The 22,266-nt window shown below is 37.1% G+C and overlaps 1 protein-coding gene across 6 annotated transcripts in view; it reads right to left on the bottom strand.

The window, feature by feature from the left end:
- USP3 (ubiquitin specific peptidase 3) overlaps window positions 1–22,266 on the bottom strand; it is an 85,883-nt gene that overhangs the window by 14,714 nt on the left and 48,903 nt on the right. For 5 of the 6 annotated variants that reach the window (XM_013107286.5, XM_072043220.1, XM_027466053.3 and 2 more), the window contains exons 2-5: window positions 13,409–13,469; window positions 10,327–10,458; window positions 3,609–3,692; window positions 1,957–2,038 (exon numbers count right to left, since the gene is read on the bottom strand). In XM_013107286.5, the coding sequence (XP_012962740.1) occupies window positions 1,957–2,038; window positions 3,609–3,692; window positions 10,327–10,458; window positions 13,409–13,469 (359 nt within the window). Of the gene's footprint in view, window positions 1–1,956; window positions 2,039–3,608; window positions 3,693–10,326; window positions 10,459–13,408; window positions 13,470–17,897; window positions 18,031–22,266 lie in introns of those variants that run through there. The other variant, XM_072043221.1, reaches the window with a different exon arrangement.

The following is a 22,266-nucleotide window of genomic DNA, read 5'->3' as shown; positions in this document are numbered from 1 at the left end:
GTTTATCTGGGAAAGATACAGTCAAGTTAGACTGTGCAAAGAATAAGCAACATGTTGAAGCGACAAAAAATATATACTATTTACAGTCTAGGAACTTCAACAGGTTAGAGCACTATTACACACAGATGAGCTTGTTTTTTGACAAATGATATGAGGCTGGGAGCAGAAGCAAGAGAAATGTGGACAGTATCGGCATTTACTGTTTCTGCAATCCACAGTACTTAGAAACATTTCTTCAAGTTCATCACATCTTGGGATAGTCTTTATTGTTCTAACAGAATTTAAAACTAAACTATCTTTCAGTAGTTGTCTCAGAATGAACCTATAACTTGACATCAAAGACTGCATGCAAATTTAGGTTACCAAATATATGTATTCAAAGGGTTCCAATAAAACATTTTCCCTTCAAATTTACCACAAAAAAACATCCCTGGTGAACTAATGTCATCAGGGTATTTGTGAACATGTTATCAAAAAAGTTACTTACATAGGCAATTTAGTAATTTGGTAACTACTGCTTAAAGAGAGAACTATTTTCCAGTAAATGACAAAAACTAAGTACAAGTACCACTACATTGTCCTTAGCATATTCCCCTCTCATCCTTATTCAGGATGAGACAGCATAGCATTAATGCTATCTTTTCTACATAACAATCCAATGTGCCAAGAATAGAAGGATCATCTGTTGCCACAGGCAATACTCAAGTATTAATAAAACTGAGAAAACAGCACTGTCTAAGAAGAATAAAAGCAGCTTTAAGTTTATGCTTTTCTCATTGTCTTCTCAATATCTAGACGTTGCCTAGAATTTTCCCTCTCATTTTCAGTAGCATTGAGTTCTTCAGACAATGACACTATGAGTTTTCATAGCAGAAAAAGCAGAAAAGCACTCTCTCTCCAAAACTTCAATCCTCTCAAGATTGGGACAGTACAAGAAATACACACAGCACATTCAAAGGACCCTACATCAATTGTAGGCAGTGCATTTTCAAAGTAACTAAACCCATAGACTTTACAAAGCAGCAATTGACTGCTTTGCTCTCACCCCCACCCTCTTATTTCCATTCATACTCCTCTCAAGAACGTCTCTCCTTCCCAGTCAGGCAATTCTTTCTCATAGCTGGAGACAGCCATTACTTCAGCTCTCCTGGACTACACTGCTTGTCCCCAGGACTGAGGAGAAATGGCCCTCCTCTACCCTTCCTGATGGCTAGGGGTGAAGAGCAGGCAGATGCATACAGCTGAGTCACTGTCTTCCCCCTCTCCCTACTTGAAATCTGGGTGAAATGATGAGCATTACAAATTCCCTCACCTCAAACCACAGAAAACAGAGGCATTTGGGTCCCAACGTTCTTTGACTGAAAGAAACTATGTAGCCTTTCTGCTAGGGCTGGACTGTGCTCTCCTGAGTGCTATTTTGCAGATGTGAAGTTAAAACATCAGGAAGATGAAATATGAAATTGAGTATAATTTTCAGAATACTCCACAGCTGCTTTTGAAAAAAAGTTTTACCAATTGCTTTTTAAAAGTGTTAAAGCTTACTGCTATTTCCAAATAACTATTCTCTTATCCCCTTCTAGAAAAGGAGTGCGCCCGCTTCTCTGCCTTCTTTCTACACTGTAAGAACAACAACTCAAAAAAAAATTGTTTGCTTAAAAAAACAACAAAACAAATCTTATTTCTAGCTCTGTTTCAATCCCAATGGGTACTATCTAATTCCAGTTTCCCTGATCTCACCAAACACAGCAAAGCTCAAAGTCAAGGCCAACAGAAATGCAGAGGAGTATCAAAAACTTTTGTGAGAAGGGGCTCTTCTAGGTGTGTGGTTAGGAGATGAGAAAGACGGAGTACATGCCAAGTAGGATTTGGGTAACTGACATGTATTTTTAAATCTAGGCCAACTATAAACCTCAAGAACTTTAGCAAAACTCACTGTACTGGATCTGTTATACTTACATTTACTTTTAATAACTTGCTGTTCATAGATGAGTTTTCCAATAGTTTTCTTTTCCTATGTCTGTCTGATGTAAAGGCTGAACTGTTGGAAAGCAATTAAAATATGTTACTTACTATAAAAACAAAATGTTGTATGAAATGGACAAGAGATGATCACTGCATTAGACATTACGATGATTACATCTGCCATCAATTGTCATTAAGACAGCAGAGAGCTTCCTGATTGCAACACATGCTTTTCATAGTCTTAAAATAGAATGCATTTCTCTCGGAGTACAGGCACACATCCTATTTTCAACACTAATGTCTCAGTTAATTGCATTAAGTTATGCATGCTACAATGTGTGCCCTGAAGCACGGCCTTATTAGCATGCTATTCCTGATCTGAAACATACCCGATCTATTCCTCTAATCAAAGGAATGCTTATTGTAGCTTTCCATAAAATACTTCTACCAGAAGAGTCATCCTAAACCTTGAGAAAGACAACTTCAAAAAAGCAGGATGAAGTAAAGTTACCAAAGATTAAAAAAAGTATTTTTAGTGCTATCACTTATGCATTATAGCTGACTTCTGTTGGTTAAAAATACATCAGCTTATAACATTTGTGTAAGACTAATACAAAGTTACAGGGACAGCAAGTTACTCTTTTCCATATCACTGGAAATTACTGAGCCCTCAAGTTCCAGACTTCTCACCAATCTAATAGCAAAATTTAACTTGTTCCAGCTTTCAGGCTTGGTTTTATTTTTATCATTGCTTACAATAGAATCCTCCACAGTGCCATGTACCTTCAAAGGAGCTAGATCTCCCGGACATCTCCAAAATATTTGTGTGTATTTCTCATTATGCTTACGTATCTTTACATCTTACTACATACCTGAGAAACCCATCAAAAGAAGAATGGAAAAGATTGAAAATGTTAATACTATTTTCTGAGTAACTAACACACTTCCTCGGGAAGGATCCAGAACTTTCCAACCTCACAGCAATTTCTTAGCAGGAGTGGTATTTGAATTCATATTAACATGTACTTAGTATTATGGAAGATTTGCAAGCAAACTATGAAAAGGCTATTTGCTATCTAGCACTGGCCACAGCATATGCATCACAAAGATTATAGTATTTACTCTTCAGTGGAAGAGCGCCAGAAAAAGCCACACGAAAAACATGTCTTTTCAGTACAATTTTAAGTTCACAAACGTTTCTTAATCTTTCTGGTTGGAAACCAAACTGCAATTAACACGATAACTACTTCCACTTGCATTTTAGTTGCAATTTCTCTGCTCCAGAAACTTTTTCTGTTTTTGATAAAACTGTGATTCTGTTCTGAAAATTCAGTCCCTTTTCCAAGGAAAAGGATGCTAATTGTTGGTGAGGTACCAAGAAAGTTATACACAGCTTATACAAGATTCAGAATATAAGAAACAAAACATACAAGATCAGAAAAACAAACAAACAAAAAACCTCTTTGTTCTGCACCTCTGCTTCTCACTGATGAAAAGGCATTTTTAAACATGCACTCTACCACAATTATACAGGCACCAAAACATATATATTAAATACATATATAGATATAAAACAGAAGTACCACTTACATGATGCAATAATGTAAGTCCACCCAAAGCAATCTGGGTGTAAACACGCTACTTACTTTTCCAAGTTCTGTAGGTGCTCTCTGACCTTCTGTACCAGTCCCAGTTTGGTATCATTGACTACAAAATCATCACAGCGATAACTGCAAGAAAAATATTTATCAGAATGTACAAAGGAAGTACTCTAAAACATTCATGCAAACCTATGTGCTGGAAGCACTGAAGTGATTCAGAGGAAAACTATAAGGAGAAGAAGGAAGAACAACACCTACATCCTGAGCTTGGTTCCCTCTGAAAATTGTCCTATAACAAGAGGGTGTAGAGGCAGTATTTCATTACATGTTTTGTCTTTTAGCTTGCTTCTTTGTTAGAAATCAGAAGTAATACCTACCACTCATCCCAGTGCAAAATTCCAATTCAATAAAAATTCAAACATGCTGTGTAACCAAAAGCAGTATTAGCAGACAACCCATTGAAGATTTATCAAAAAATATGAATAAACATCAGTAAAGAGAATACAACTTTTTATTTATGAATAGTATAAATCAATTCATTTAAATACTGTAAGACTATCACTAAAAAACGATAGGTTTCCTTTCAAGAGATGCTGAACAGATACACAGTGGAAAAGCTTCAGCTACGGAAAAAGAACAGGGAAGACGAACAAAGAGATGACATGGCTTGTCCACTGTCACACGAGGAGTCTGTGGCAATTCACAACCTGTGCTCCAGCCAAAAATATGTCTTAATTCTCTCACAGTTTTTATAAATACAGCAACACTTATAAAATTTGTAGTTTTGTGTGTACAAATGTAACTGAGCTTAAAGAAGACAAACTGAGCCTCCACTACATAGAAATGAACATGAAGTGAAGCCAAATCAAAATGGTCTCTGAGCAGAAGAGACATTTTAAAGAACCAAGCCACAAGCATTTCTAACAAATGTGTTTGCATCACTGGCATACCAAGGATCTCAATTAAATACATAAAGTCTTTTTTTTTTTTTTTTATATGTGTGTGTGTGTATATATATATATATATACATATATATATATATATATCTGTTCTGCATCAGTCTTTCTTCACTGTGATAGGGATGCTTTTAGTAACACAAGTTTTTGATGCAGCTAACTTTATGAGCACATAGCCCAGCATTCCAACACCTAGTTCTGCAAAAACGGAATGTAGCAGCTCCAGAGCTGCTAGCTACACTGCTTACAACTAGGAGGCCAGAAAAAGGCCAGATTTCTTCTGTGAAACTCATACTTCCCACGTATATATAGAAAACATACACATATACATATAGAGAAAAAAATCACCAAATTTCATTGGAAAAAAAATATTTACAGATGCAGGCTGTAAGTAAAAATACCAAATTAATGTTAAAGGTAACATTCACAATTACTAAGTAAACAACAGTTAAGAAAAAGTTGACAGAAGACAACTCTCTATGATTCTATGATGTTCTACAAAGACTTCAAACTTCCCAAGAAGTAAGGATGGCAGGCAACTGAACTCTTTCTGGGAAGAAAATTAGCTTACATTGGTTATGCTTAATATTACAACTTGAGCTATTTCTCTCATTTTCTTTTGGCAAAGGACTGACTCAAATATGAAATACATCCTCATCATCTCAGGTTACTTCTCTGCTGGAGCAGATTCACACTTTGCAAGTTAATGAAGCTATCTTAACTTCAGGCACAACTGGAATTTACAATATTATTTGCTGCATACATGTAAATCTGTAATGTAGTTCAAAAGCAACAGTATTGTTGGTGTTAACTCAAACACTGAATTCTTCAAATGACTACGGAGTTAAAAAAGTGAAGTCCCTTTCCACTAAAAGGAGTCTGCAGGAACAGCCTGCTCAGGATCTCTGTTGATTTTTTCCTCTGAAAAGAGAAACTTAATACAGCTCTCCAAACACTGAACACAGCAGTTATAACCTTCAAGGTCTTACATAAGAATCCATAAAATATCCATTGCAAATAAACGTGTTTTTTTTTTTTTTTTAAAGCTCACCACAGATCCAGCTAGTATGGGGGGGGAGGGGAAGAAGTTTGTAAACTTACTTATTTTGCAGTCAAGTTTTACGAAGACTTGTTCAGCATTATCCGCTGTTTACATTTATAAACACGTAACAAAAGCAGATGTAAGCTCACTGAAAGCCTCTAAGCCTCCTTATTGCTACAAGTACAAAAGATGATTTATTGTTTGCTCCTGTTCCCTAAATATCGTGTTAGCCCTGTGTTTAATCTGACCTCATGTAATAATTGCATCTTTACATAAAATTGCAAGTTAGCACTTTCCCTGAGATAGAAGAATAAAACTAAATATATCATTAAACATTCCTTCATCTTAGGGTACACTTGCAGGAGTGGAAAAGTAATTTTAAAATTCACTTAAAAATAAAACAAACCTCTTTTAATTCTTTTTAATGGGCAGGTTTTTAAAACACATACCTTATAGCACTGAGGATTCAGCACTACCAATAGAAATAAAACAGCCAATCTATTCTGGATAAACAAAGTCAACAGCATAGGAAGGAGTTTAGACTTTTTTTACACACCCTAAAGGTAAACTGCGGAGAGATTGCTTCCTATATGCAAAGCTGACTTTCAAAAGAGATGTTGAATTTGCGATCTTCAGGATTATCACAAATTAACAACACATCTTTTGGCATTCAGTAGTTCTACAATATGTTTGTAAGGGTGAACGTACAGAACAAATTCTATCCTTTGGGGAGGGTCCCTTATATGTATTAGCACAGTATTTTCTTCTCTATACACTGTCTATTTTTAGCACCTCTGCTAACTCCAAGGCCTGGTCTTTTCTGGCCGCCTTTGCTGCTTAAAAGGCAGCAAGCCAGTGAATGTATGCATTGCTCTGGGGAACATTTATGCACAATATTGTCGGTTTCAGCAGGTCACAGAACTTCACAGTATGTTTGAAAAGCCTGATTAGAGGAATCATAGGACAAGAATAATATTTAAAAAAAATATCTGGTTCCTTAGTTGTGTTAACACCTGATATGATTAAATTAAGAGCTCAAGTTTTACTGTCATCATAATTGTCATTTACCTTCTTTAATTTTCACTGACTACAGAATACAAAATTACAGTTTAAGTAATCTCATTTTCTGTCACTCGTGCTAGCACAGTAAGTCTTTTTTAAAAAAACAGAACCATTACAAAAAGAGTAAGTAAAAAGAAAATTTTAAAGACCGTAGCACTTAGATATTTTTACATCGGCTCTTGGGGGGAGAACATTAATAACAGGGAGGCTAATAGGTCTGAAATCTGACCTACAAATTGTGTCTGGGATTAAATAAACATGGGAAACATATTATGCAAATACATAAACAGGGCAGCCTTCCTCTTTCTGTGCTAACCAACTGTTTGCTCACTAGCACAGAGAAAACAAATTTACAAGTCCTCTTTCAGTAAATATATTTCTGAAAGCAGGTTTCTTATACCTATCGCTTTACTCATGTACACGGAATACCAGCAGCTAGCACAGCAGAAGAAAGCATCATACAATAGCCTCAAGAGAATAAAGACCTGTACGCCTTGTAAGCTCTTCATGCTTAGTAATTTAGAACTAAGTGAAAGGCTGGTTACCAGCCAAACAATGCAATTCAAGTCTTCCTCAGTCTCAAAAGTGACCAAAGAATCAAGAAAAGCATCCTCTTCTCATAATAAATTAAAGATTAATGCTTTCTCAATTTTTCTACTGTGAAGATTTAAAAGGCTATAGAAGAGGATATAGATTTAAAAGGATATAGAAGAAAGATCAAAACCTTCTGGAAAACAAATCCTTATTTTGCCCAGTACTTGCTGATCCCTCGAGCGTGTCTGTGTTTCTCAAAACCTAACAAAATTCATAAATACAATAAAAACCTCACCTCATATTAAAAATAAAAAATAATTACTATCATTTGGGAATTGACATGTTTTCCTTTCAAATCTATGTTGAAAGCCTGTGATAATGTACAAGAAAATACACATGCTTAGACTTCCACACTGAAATGTAATTACAGAAGACCACTTTGCTTTTGGTTTACAATGAGAATGCACATGAGCTAGATACAGAACTCAATAAACCATGTTTGAACAGTCACATGGCGTTTTCTCCCTTTGGACTGACAATGATAGCTAATACAAACCCTAGACTGTGCTCTCATGACTGCCAGAGAAAAAGGTGAGATTAAATAAAAAGCCTTCTTATTCTAACAGAGCCCATACAGACCTGCTTTCTGCTACTATCACAAGAGCAAATGAGAATCCATAGGATAAAAATGGAACAAGAGTTTTCTACTCAGATCTGTGTTTTAAACAAATCTCTGCATCTAAAAATATAAAAGCAGTGCAATGAAGTATCAGCATTATTTTTACACTAGAAGCAAAATTTAATTAAGTCTTAAGATTGTGTTTCCTTGACTTTCAAATTACTGAGGTTACCCATATTACTTTGTATAAAATGCTGATCTTAAAATAAAAGTTGTCTTGAAAGCAACATCATTGCATAAACATACCACTGTCTACTGGATTCATGTCTGCATTGAAAAAAACTAACAAACAGCATTTCAAAATTCAATCTCCACAGTAGCTAGTTATGACTGGAATTCACCCAACTATTTACTTCAACTGGCGGGCATTATTTGATAGCAACTGTTACAGGACTGCCTGAAATAAAGGGGCAGAAATTGGTCTAAACGTTCTTTGCTTCATCTTTTTATGTCTAAGCTTATTTCCACTGAAAAATAAAATAATAGAAAAAAAATTGGGTGTAATATCAAATCCAGGTATCTTTTTCTACCAGGTGGAAGAAACTGAAATGTCCTAATGAAAGCAAAGATGTACTGTTTTTGAAACTTGCTCAGCTTTACATTAGTACAGGAGATTTGTAATTTGCTAGTGCAACAGGAACTGCCCAAGGCAAAGCTCTTTACAATTAGTTCCAGTTCAGCCAGAGATGACTCAGGCTTCTACTTTGATTACAGCAGAAAAAGACATCATATGCTAAACTACTTATCTGTCCTACTACAAATACGCTGTGAAACGCCAATGAGCTTCCTACATGTATGCCTACTTAGTCCTCACAAATGTATTTTATTTCAGTAAGAAATCTCATAGTCCTCAGTTTGAGTATTATTATTTGTAATGCCCATATTGGGTTTGAGATGAGGTCAGCAGAGAGCTCTGATACATTAGTGTAACTCGTCAAGCCTCAGCAAGTTTTGGCAGACTGGGCATAAGTACTATTTGTCACTGTAAATGGAGATATAATCAAGATTTCAAAAACCCCACTAAAATTCCTGCATACATTATTACCTCCAACGTGACTAAAAGATTATATTTAAAAAACAAAAGCCACAACATAACAACATAGAACTTGAGTTGTTAATAACATTAACTGGGAAACTGGAATTTCCCACAGCCGTTCCAATGCTGGTAACACATGCATATGTTATTACTTAGAAAAAAAATGTTTTCATACAGGAGCAAGCAAAATTGGTGGTCATTTAAATAAAATATGAGTAGAAGCAAAATCCCCATACATCATAAAGTTACTCCCACGTTCTCTTAATACTCTTACTTTCTTCTGTACAGCTTTTGTCATTGCTACACACGTCGTTTGAATAACTTCTGAGTTGTTGCAAGTAAAATTTCTTCAGTTGAGATAAGTACAATTTTAATTGCAAGGGATAAAAATATTTGTTACAGAAGTATTCCTCATAAAATTGGATACCCAAACTGCAGCTAATAGATTGTTCCCCAGTGAAGTACACAAAGATGTGATTTTTTTTAAAAAAAAAAACACTCATCAATGGAACTGTATATTACATAATTTTACAGGACCATAGGAGCATAACACTGATTTCCCTAAGATTTGCACTGTCTAAAACCTGCTCTGCCGTACCCCACAAGTACTGACATACATGAAAAGCCATAAAGATAATAGGAAAAGGAGAAGCAGCTGTCAACAGTTTTGCTCAGAGGTGAAGAGGATGGAAGATGCTGAATGCACAAAAGCATTCCTTTCAAAAGGCTTCCAGTCTTTGCTCTCTGGATGGTAGAGAACCTGATATTACCAGTATAACTATTAAACCTCCCTGAACAGTGCTCTTTTCTTTCTCTACGAAACTGATATTATTTATCAACCCAGGCCATTCTTCTGTTAGAAGAATCACTTCTGTGATTCTGCTATTTAATCTTGAGAAAGAAGTTGATGCTGCTTCCAAACAGGATCCATCGCTCTCCCAAACTCAAACAGGTTATACCAATCATCAACAGAAACAGGCCTTTCTTTCAGAGTGAAGAAAGGAAACATTGAGGAAAAAATAATAATAAACAAACAAACCAAAAAACACACACATTTACACATCTCAAATTGACATCTGAGGAAGGATCTATAGTAAATTACTTTTTGATATTCTGACTAAAGGACCTATGAAAGGCTAACCAGCTTGAAGAAAGGAGTAAGTACAACTGAACAGTAGTCTTTGCATTGGAACGATAGGTTCTCAACATACTCCAAAGCAAACTCTCATCTATGTATATTTATATCAAAAAGTTTGCACTTAGCCATTTCAAATGGAGTGTAGCTGCAATCCATACTACAATACACATGCAAAAGCAGAGTTATTTCATAACGGCTTGTAAGCAGCCAAGAGATTTAGTGCTTAAAAGTCTGTAATATAATGCTTCACAGGCGTTTACGGTTTGTACCCTCCAGTACGCAAAAAGTTGTCAACTTACAGTGTTGAAATCCTTACCAGTATGTACTGTAACTACTGCAATCCATACACACAGTATGCTGAACTTTCTCTTGTTTTTCTGTTTTCTTATGGTTGGTCATAGGAATCTGTGCATCTTCATAATGCTTTTTTGCATGGCCATTCACATATCTAAAATAAATGTAAAACAGAAAAAAAGTCTTATACTCGTATACAGGTACTTAACCAACATTCAATGAAAAAAGGACAACAAGCAAGCAAGTACACATTAACCTAATACATATCCAGTATCACACAAAAATGAAAATTGGCAATTTACCTATGTAAAAATGTTGTCTAATTTTTTCAAGTTTTTATCCCTTTACTCTCCCACTTTGTCCAAATTAATTTTTCCATTTTCTTCATAGAAACCAAAAACTGGCATTCTTGTATCACAGCCCGGTATCTGGGCCTTGACCAGACTGATAGACCTTCATGACTAAGAAAAACATTAGCTCCCATCTTCCAAACCTGTTACATGGTTAGTTCTCCACGCTGTTTTCCCATATACTTTTCTTACAGGTCTACTTTGTTTTTCTTCCCAGCACTATTCATTTTTGTGATTACTTTAACAGTATGCTAGCTCCCATATGAAAGCACATTCATTTTAAGCCCTCCCATTCTGGGACAATGATTTAATATTACAGCATTCTATGCTTCATGAAGTTCATAAATTTGAAACACTCTAGGGCGTGGGGTCACATAACTGGAAAAGAAATTAAAATCCTACAGCTCTTTTGCTGATACAGTGAGTATTTTCACACTTGAAATTTAAGGCATATCTAGAAATGTAAGCATCTTTGATTAAAAAAAGTGTCATTACAAATGTAAGAGCTCTAAATATCAACGGAAATGTCATTAACCCTTAGAACTGCTCGGCTCAGGTGATTTTTAGTCGTGTGTTCCCTCCCCCCTCCCCTCCCTTACTTCTTGCCTGTTGACATCAGCAATGCTAACTACTAGGAACTCTGCATGTGCTCCACATGAAGGTCTCCCTATTCCACACTTGTTCTCACACGCAAGTATAAACAATTCTGTTAACGTGCTGTGCTAGTTACAGCAATGAAGCCACGTGGCTACAGACACTACTGTGCTGGCAGAATCCAAACTAGACAGTCATGCTTACAGGAGCTGCCTTTCTGCCTAACAGTGTAAATGACAGGTTTGTAAAGCTACTTCCACCAGAAATGCTCTGGTACTGTAACATGGTTGGTAACGTTCCCAGTGGCTCTAACCTGGAGGATGTACTTCAAGTGAAGACCTGAAAAGCTTCCTTTGATTTCAAACATTATCTAAACAGAAGGATATGCTGTGTGCCTGCATTCAAGCACCTGCAAGACCAAAATTGCTCCCATTACAAGGTATATCACATTCTTCTCATTCAGTTATTTTCAGTTCTAAGGATGGAGCAGTTTGAAGAGTCAGAACAAACTGCATACATAACTGACTCAATCACAGAATCACAGAATTTCTAGGTTGGAAGAGACCTCCAGATCATCAAGTCCAACCTCTGACCTAACGCTAACAGTCCCCACTAAACCGTATCCCTAAGCTCTACATCTAAACGTCTTTTAAAGACCTCCAGGGATGGTGACGCCACCACTTCCCTGGGCAGCCTGTTCCAGTGTCTAACAACCCTTTCAGTAAAGAAGTTCTTCCTAACATCCAACCTAAAACTCCCCTGGCGCAACTTAAGCCCATTCCCCCTCATCCTGTCACCAGGCATGTGGGAGAACAGGCCAACCCCCACCTCTCTACAGCTTCCTTTAAGGTATCTGTAGAGAGCAATAAGGTCGCCCCTGAGCCTCCTCTTCTCCAGGCTGAACAAGCCCAGCTCCCTCAGCCCCTCCTCGTAGGACTTGTTCTCCAGGCCCCTCACCAGCTTCGTCGCCCTTCTCTGGACTCACTCAAGCACCTCGATGTCCTTCTTGTAGCGAGGGGCCCAAAACTGAACACAGTACTTGAGGTGCGGCCTCACCAGAGCCGAGTACAATGCCAAGTAACTGCACACAAAGAGTCAGAGGTGGACAGTAATAGCAAAGACTGGTAACAAAATCAATAAAATAGTCCAAACCACTTATTTTACACCTTCACATACTATGAAATAGCTCCACTCTCTTGCCTCTCTCCAAGTATAAATTTGTAAAAGAAATAAAAGAGAGTGAGGGGAAAAAAAGATTTTTGTACTAAAAAACTCTGAATAAGAGAGAGAGAAATTATTAAAATTGTTGCAGTTACTCATTGCTATCCTGATCAAAGCAGCAAAACCTGAGCTTTACTGAATCCACTTTTAAAGACAAACTAAGTTTAATGATGATTTTCCAGAATAAAAGCATACCAACACAGGTGCTACCCTACAGATGAAAACATGCTCATATCTCAGACACTGTCTAAATGTCAACACTGACTGTACCCTCACTAGTTTGCACATCTCAAACATTTATAGAGTAGCAACAAATTCTCTGGCATATAAACAACAAAATTGGCTGTATCATTCCTGTACAAATTCTTTTGGTGGAATTCAACTGATAGACATATCAGCTGTACTCTGAAGGAATTGCAATAGTACAACGGTAGATGGTCCTTGCATGCTAAGATAATTATTTTGTTCAAAGTAACACTGCAGTACATTTACAGTATTTTCTGTTTAAGTTGAACAGTTGCTACTTTACTCAAAGTAAGCTGTACCCAATTTGGATTTGTGGTTTCCAAGAATTCTTACTGTTTTTATCTTATTAAAACAGAAACATCTTTTACTGAATCGAGCTAACAACAGTCCATGGAATTAGCTGTTCTCTAGGCACTCTCTGAGCTGATCAATCACATTCATCACAAGCTTTTATTTTGTAAAAAAAATTATGTTGAATGTATTCTCCGGACTCTCAACAAGGTAGCAAAGAAGTGTGTTTAGCATAAGCATATAATGTTAAATAATATCATGAAGGTTTCTTTCACGAAATACAAGACATTCAAGACTCTTTTGGAAAAAAAAAAAAAAAAAAAAAAACTCATTCAAGCAACAAGGGAAGAAAGAAAGTAGAGGTCTGATTAAACGTTTTTCAAACTAATACTTAGTACCCACCTTCCACAATGTACACTCGAGCACGTCAGACAGACCCATGGACTTTTATTTGACCGGCACACTACAAAAGACATGAAAAAAGTGACAAATGAATTGGCTCTGATATTACAGTTATCTACTGTACACATCCTGAGTGCTAGCAGCAGGTCTGCCCTGACTCCACCTTACAGCACAGTTATATAAAATAGCTAGTCACATTTATTAACCCATATTAGGGACTAACAGACTAAAGACTGAAGAGCTACTGACACTAAAGCACATCGACCTTCTGTTTTGAGTCTTAGCCACAGGCTATTCATTTGCCTCTTTCTTTACAAGAAAAAATTACATTTTTTGTCTGTATTCCATCTACGCAAAGTCTACTTCATTTTGAGATATGATACAAAAGTATCAGAAGCACAAATTGCAAAAACATTGGGAATGTTTAAAACATTTATTTTCATTTTTAATAAGGCAGTCCACTGAACACAGAAAAAAAAAATAGCCACAGCTCTTCACTTCTGTTTCATAAAACATGTACAAGAAGCCATTTTAAAGGGATTGTGAGAAAGCCTGTTGATCTGTTAAGAAGCACACAGAATAAATAATAGTGTAACGCATGATAATCCACACCATTTATACAATATTCCGATGCAGCAGCGCTGGTAAAGGCCATATCCATAAGGATTTCACCATTTCAGTCACACACATGAAGCTGAATGATTAAAAGTGCTATGTAGTACAGTGCTATGCTTTGCAATCCATTTAAGACATCAGAAAATAACTGTAATGTTATCCAAGTTTTCAGTTAAGTCTTCTAAGTAGTCTAGAAAAATTAACTTTGAAATTAAACACGGATGTTTTTAAGCAAAAGAACTGGGGAAAAAAAAAAGCAGATACTAGAAGATGAAGTACCATCCCAGGGTGGAGTCATAAAAATTGGATATTCTGACTCCCACCCTAACGCAGCAGTCTCTAAAATTCAGATTAGAAACAAAACAAACACAATAAATAATCTGTGTAGGCAGAATACAGAGAAACAGACAGGGAAATCAATATTTCCATTAGTCAAGTCAAGATTAAGTATATACATCTTTATAGACAATAGCAATTTTGGAACTACAATTAAATCAATATTGATTCCTCGATTTCTACAGGAATTCCAATTTGGATCATGTCAGCGAAGGAGGAATGCTGTGATACACAATGCTTAGATTTGAATGAAGTAAAAATGTTAACAACTATCCATTACCACAAAATTTACAAAAATCTCATTACACTTTCAAATACCCAGCTAATACAAAGAGGAAAGAAAAATGCTAAGTGCACTTCTGCAAGGCCAAAAACCAACAATAAAAAGACAACTTCGATTATCCCCAAAATATTACAGGGTACAATGTCACCTGATTTGTCTATACATATATATAAGTGCCAATCAAAAGAGTCACAGAGGAAGAATAAAGCATCAGAAGCACCAGGGTCTGTAAGGGCAGGGTGAAGAAGGAACAGAAAGAAGAGGATTAAATCCTAGCATACGTACAAAATTATTTGCACTGTTATTTAGTGCAGAAAAGCTTGAGAAGGGAACAACAGCCTTCCCTGTCTGCAGGCATGCTTCAGAGAAATGAACTGGGGAAACTGAGGCATGCACAGGAGCTGCTTTGGGGCAGCATCACCTGACCAGGTCAACTTGGGATGGCTAGCAAAACTCAGAAGTCAATTCACCATGCTACAAACCATGGTACCCAGGAAACTGGTAAGATCAAATAGTATCAGAGAGAATTAAGCTAACAAAACCAAGAAAAGTTTCTTTATCAAATTACCTGCTAAAAAAAAGAAAGAAGCAAGAAGAGGGTCAAACAGGAGAAAGTTTACTACCACAGGTATTTAAAAGAGCTAATACACTTTTTCAGAGATATTTATTTAAATCAGATGGAAAAATAAACTAAGCTAGCTAGCTTTGAGCTAACATTGCTTCTTAGAGAATTATTTTATGGTTTCTATTTATTATGACAAATTGTTGTTGTATTTCACTTCACAGCCCCAGTCCATAGAAGAGGAGTCTTACTATGCTCACTGGAAAAAAGCACAAATATTTCTCCACTGTAAACCAGCAATATTTCCACATAAGTCTTATTTGAAGCAGATACTTTAAGCCCTTTGGTAAAAACTCCAGAATGTTTTTTCTTTAATTGCTGCAGTTATTTTACTTGAGAAACACATTTGCTCACACTGCCTCCATTTTCTATTGCTGTTTTTTCAGCAATAAGCTTTCACATTTCTAAAGCTGATCATTCCCACAACTGTGATGGTAGTCTTGCAACAGACAGCAGAGAGCCAAGTAGAGCTATTCTGGCTTACACTTCGAGGAAGAAGTTTGTCAAATTTGACCAAAAATTTATTCAGAAAATCAACGTTCTACACTGGCAAAAAGAAGACAAAGGGAAAGGGAAGACATTAAATGGCCATCATCAGGTATACATGGGCAAAATGGATCACGAGTCTGGCTTGACTAGTAATTTATTTCTGTAAATTACAGAAACTGAAAAGTAAAAAATTAACCAGAAGGAAACAGAAGCCAAAACCATTCATGCACTTAAATATAGAGTGATATTTAAGAGTTCCGTAAGTGCTACATGAAGAAAACACTACCATTATTCGACGTTTTCCTTGCCAGGAACATGAGACAGCCTTCCTAGGACTAAAATTCCAGCAGAAATCTCCCATCTTGCAAATAATATCTTTGCTTTCACTATGTTATCATCTGTGGGTGGAACCGGTTCTCAACCAGTAAGCCAAAGAATCAAGATGCAAACATTTAATTTCCACTATATAGCAGGCATTTATAATTTCACATTTGCATATTTTAATTTTAACACTGAGTGCTTATTAAGTGTTAAATTACACTTAGGTTGTATTCATTCTGCAGAGTTCACACCAGGTTTAAGTGCTCTGCACAAGGCCAGCAAACAAGCCCACAGACTCTGCACACTGCCAAATAATATTGGTCACTAAAGTTTTCCATCTTCATATCAGAGAAAAGGAAAAGACGGTTCATTTGTTTGCTTTAGCTTTTAGGAGGAACTTTACTCCAATTGCATCACATTAGAACTGCGTAGTTTATCTTCTGCACAAACATCTCCTCCCACAAAGAACTCAAATAACATGGAAGCGACTCCCACCAAGATTAAACATAGAAGCCAGTATTAAATCGGTGACCTACAGTTGCTCTGCTCTGTGAGGATTACACACATTTCTATTTTTTAAGGTTTCTGAAGATTGCATTCTGTATTTCTCTGAGGCTGGCTCAGTAGATACCTGCATTACAGCTTGGCTCTCTAGGTATTCCTCAATCCAGATCTTGAAGCAGTTACTGTCTGTTCCTTATTATTTATAAACTAAATTAGGCTGGCAGCTTTAGCCATTCATCAGGACCCTAACAAGACAGGCCCTGTGGAAAGCACAGCACAAGGACAGTCACTGCCCAGAACTGCTTATAATCTAAATTAGGCTTCATGTGTAAAGAAAGTGCAGGTTATTCTTCTCAAATTTAATGCTGACATGAAGGCACAGGCTTAAGAGTAAATCAGAAACAAGAGATGCAGATTGACATCAAACCCCTTCTCAATGCAAAGTACATCACACAGCCCTGGAACTTCGCCATTAAAACAGACTTGCACATTTGGGGCTTTCAGGTTAGGCAATTACAAAGGATTATGAGGAAGGACTCTCAAACCTATTTGTACAGGTCCTTATATCTTTACTTCCCTCAGTCATCAGTATTTAAAGTAGGATGTGAGGGGTCATTCTTTGTAGCACTATTTAAAAAAAGAGATCTGCATTACATTAGCAACCCCAAATTTTCAATACTGATATGTCTGACAAACATCTTAACCACATAAAAAAAGTTCTGCGTTTGTTACACCTCATTTAGTACTCTACAAGCCAAGGTACACGAGGCGCTTTCTGTGCTGGAGCTGAAGTGCTGCTGCAATGGTTACCAACTGCCCTACGTTACTGTATTTTTAGAATAGCTTCAAGTGGTTAGGGCAAAGATAATACTAACATGTCAAAAGAAAAGGGAAAACAAATCTGCAGTGCCACAACGCTGTCTGAAACAGTGAGTCATTTGCCACTTCACATCAATATCAGGCTATTCAGAAGTGTAGAAACATTTTTTTTCCTCATGTAATAGCAAGGCAAAATACCATCTTTTACAGAATTATCCGAGTGAAATCTGAATACTCATTTGTTATACAGCCTACAAACCCCTCTGCTATGAAGAGGAGTATCAGTCCGTCCCCAAGAGAGCCAGAGATCAAACACCGTTTCACAGACTGATATGTAACTATGGAGCATTACAGATTTTCCTCAATCCCCGTCCCTTCAGTTTTCACTTCCTGCAAACCATCCTAACAAATAACGTCCATGCCATTGTATCAAGCAGAATGACTAAGACATAGCTAATCAATTTGGCCCTCTCACAACAAGGCCCCCCACCCCATCTTACCCTCAAGTATGTACTTCTGAATCTTGACTGTTTCTTTCCTTATTGAAAACAGACTCCTAGCACAGGCTTGCGAAGCAAGAACACTCCTGGCAAACGCTGTATTCCTTACAGATCAAAGCCGCACATTTCCACTGTGAGAAAGCTGCAAGTACATAGAAGTATATGAACAACCCATGAAACTAACAGTTTTGTTTGAAGAGCACACTGCATAATTTAGAAACTGGCAAAAGAAAAACAAAGCAGGAAGAGCAGACAAACAGGAAGCCGTTTCTGTAAGGCAGCCAAGTTAAGAAACCTGCAAGATGCAGTGTCCACCAAGAACATGGCAACAGAGCAGCCACACGATCACTGCAAACCTGCTACTTGCCAGTCACGGCAGCAGAATTGACCTAAGGCCATCACTACTACAGGCTTGTGCTCACATCCAAGGTTTAAAATAGCCCTTTATTACATCTCTAAGGAAAAGGCCACAGAATATCAGCACAGTAAGAACGGTATTTTGGTCCTTCTGTTAAGAGCACGCTGAATGGAAACAAGATTAGGGGCATTAAACTACTCCCAGTCCTCTCTGCATCCTTTACAAAATAGCCTAGACTTTGTTCTCCAAAGGAACTGTACAAACACTAAAATCTTACTTGTATAATCATATGGTTACATTACACCAACATAATGACTGCCCAGAAATATCTTTTGCCTAAGTGGCCTTTCTTCAGTTCAGTTCAGTTCAGTCACATATTGACAGAAAATAGGTCAGCTATGCTGATATGAGCTAAACTGAAAAAGGCAGCTGGTACTCCAGTCAGCATCTGCACAAGGAGTAATATTTACATAGTTGTGGTTGTACTGGTATATTGATGTTAAGCTAAACAAATTGTCCCAGAAACATACGCACTTGGTCACAAACGCATATATGTTTTATACAGCTACACACCCTGTGTGTATGCACACATGTATGTACATCTCCCCCCAAAAAAACAAGAATACTTTTCAGTATTCTAGAAAAACAGACTTGCTTTTCCTTCCCCATGCTTTTAACCCCATTCTCATTGCCCTAATTAAGATTTTATAGCAAGACTTTATTGTTCTGTTTGGCTCCTGAAACAAGCTGACAAATACTGAAAAAAAAAAAAGAGCTGGGCAGCCTCCATTAACAACATCTGAAGAAAAAAGAAGCAACAATTCGCATACCAAAGAGTGAAAGCCCTACTTTGTGAAACATGATGCTTCTGTCTGTGACACATCAGGCCTAAGAAATCAGGCTAATAAGCGCCTCCTCCAAAGAGCTGGAAGCAAAGGTGGGAGAAACTTACAAGCCAAAAATCCTGGGAAATTACTGCAAGAGGAGGCAATACAAATTACAGCAAAGTTTAACCAAAATACTGCAAACTACATCTCAAATAGGAAGTTTTTCAGTCACAAGATTCAGAGCATTTCTCAGTGAACTCGCTTCCATTTTAAAGACGAAAAATGGAGAAAGTGATATCAAATAATTTGCCAAAAGAATTTTAGCAGCCCAGATCAGCATTGAGCCTACTACACCTAACGCTTTAGGCATCTGTGTCATTCCACTTAAAGCAAGGGTAAGCCATCCCGACACAGCCCTCTGCACAGCACTTTTAGGGTGACTTGCCAAAACGGCTCTGAATTACCTCTAACTTCCCCTATGCAATACATAAGTAGTATGAGGCATCTGAGAGAGGAAACAATGAAAGGCAGTATTCTAACTAAGGAAGCGCTCAAGTTATCAGCCCATGGGAAACATCAAAGAGACCAGAGTGTTGGGTAGTGCTCCTTCAGGGTTACATGCTGGGGTCGCAGCAAGGCTCTGCCCACCCCTGGAACTGAGCGGAATTCCCTCTGGATGCAGCCACGACTTTCCAAGGAGTGATTGAATCACATGAGTTTCCTATGCACAATCCCCATTCATTCAAGATGTGAATGCCTATGTTTAAGAAGCACACCTCCTGCCCTTGGAAGATTTTCCCTCCAGATTGCTCCTAAGCACTAAGGGAACACTGACAATTTCTTCTGTTGAAGATGGCATTTAGCATGAGTAAACAGTTACTCGGCAGTCTGGGGAGACAATAGAAGAGAGCAAGCATGACTTTTGCCAGCCTAGCACCTACAGCTTTAACCTAGGCTGCAGGCTCTGCAGCAATGAGCACCCGTGCATTCTACATTCAAAATCCACCAGACGAAACATTCAGTTGTTCAAATTGAGACTGGAACCAAAGATTTTCCACTTAAAATGAACTGTTCAAATCACACCATTACAGAGCCATGTGTACCCTTGCTCTCTGACCTGTGAACTCAATTAAAAACCAGCATACAAAATAAAACAGCTTCTCAGAGCAAAAATTAGAAGGCCTACTCATCCCCTCATCCCAGAACATCAGTGAAGACCACAGCCAATCTGGATATGTGTGTAATAGGACTCTCTGTAATAGGCACTGACAAAAATCACATTGTCAGCAGAAGCAAAGAAGCCTTAAAAAATACAGGTGGCCTCCAAGCTAAGCCAGTACTTTGATAGCACATAAAAATATCCATTACGGGTAATATAAGTTACTTACTACCAAGTACACATTTACTAAAACAGCCGATTGTGTTCCCATTTTTTGACTTTGCATTCTTTTGAAAGCAATGTGTACTTAAAGGGCAGCTGCTAGGAACATATATACAGCAAGCCTTACTATGTGACACTAGCGTCTGTTTACATTCAGAAGGGTTCCATAACACCAAAATCAGTACACGTATTGGTAAAATTGTAGGACAAGACAGGCACTAATGTACACAGAAGCACAGAGCCACAGCAGAATGCTAACATTATTGTATAATCTATATGTAGGTTCCAGAAATTGAATGTTGAGTTAAATGACGATGGTTGTTGGTTTTTGGGGGTGTCTGGGGAGGGTTAAGCTGCATACACATCTGGTAGAAGTATCTGCTCCACATTCTAAGAACTTATGGCTAGTCAATTCCAGATGATTAACCGTAATGAAAACCAAGCAACTGAAAAAGGAAAATGTTACAAAAGTACTTTTCAAACCTCTGAGTAGGATAAAGCCCCATCCTAGACAAGAAAAAGCATAAAAAAGAAACATTATAGTCTTTGAAAAGAAGAAACATACTAGAACTTAAAAGCCAGCTGTTTCACTGTTTAGGTTTTAAAAAAATATTCCTATTTGTTTTCAAACTTAATTTCACACAAAACTCTTCTTTCTATCCTACCTGCCCTATTACAAGAAGCTCATAAATGGATTGATCATATTTTAAACTATTTAGTACTAGGAAAGTAAGTCTTCTGTTCAACAATCTTTTAAGTAAGGTTCATCTGATAGACACCATTGCTTGTTTTAGGAAAAAAAAAAAAAAAAGGATTTAGTCAAAATGAAACCAGACAGAAGGGGAGATTATTTTTAATTGGACTATTTAAAACCATGTTTTTAAATCAGCTAACACCCACATGCTTGAGGAAAAAAAAAATATATATATATATATTAAATTTAAATTACATTTAAATCAAAGCAAGAGAATTTACAAGGAAACAAGATTTCTGGTAGGCATTGCTAACAATATAAAAATGTCAACCATTCTTTCAGCGTTGCATACCCTTGTAACAAAGAGATGCATAATAAACAGAAGTCATAACTGTATCAAGACAGCCTAACTAAAATCACATCCAAATGTACAAGAATTCAAACAAGCTCTGAGGATGACAGAAGGATGCTAGCCTCACCTTAAAGATATGGAGGGAAAATGAATTTGTTTCTTTTGCCTTTGTCTTCTAGCCAAAACCAGAAAGATTAAGTTTTTAGAGAGAAAACAGATGAGTCATTTTGTGGCAATCCGTGAACTTACAAAATCAACTAATATTTGTGCTCATGCATAATGACATGTGGTATTTCTACTCCTTGTCACTAAATAAAAGCATTGCTCAGTCTCGTGTAAGAAATTTCACAGATGGTTACAGTGAACTACTTTGATACAAGGGAAAAACATACAAGGGAAAAACATACCTAATTCAAACATACTGAACAGCAACTGAGTGAGAATACAAAACATAAGTAGGTAAACAATTTTTCATAGGAAAAACAGGTCACTGAAGCCCCCACCACATTTCTAACTTTGAGGAATGTTTGTCAGAGAACAAGGTGATTAGTTTCTTCTGCATTTAATTCAACTCTCAACTTCCACTCAAACACACTGGCTTACAGTTCAGAGTTTTCGTTACGTAACCAGAATTTCACATTGAAAAACTTGCAAGTGGAAAAATGCACGCTTTTTGATTTGCCTGTATGCTTAAGTCAGTACTGGAGAAGCATACGGGTAAGGAAAACTTGTTTCAATCAGTGTAAACAGACACGTC

This window comes from Anas platyrhynchos, chromosome 11 (genome assembly GCF_047663525.1).
Source record: "Anas platyrhynchos isolate ZD024472 breed Pekin duck chromosome 11, IASCAAS_PekinDuck_T2T, whole genome shotgun sequence".
NCBI lineage: Eukaryota > Metazoa > Chordata > Aves > Anseriformes > Anatidae > Anas > Anas platyrhynchos.
Note: the sequence above shows the minus strand (reverse complement) of the source record. Positions and strands in the feature narration are given on the sequence as shown.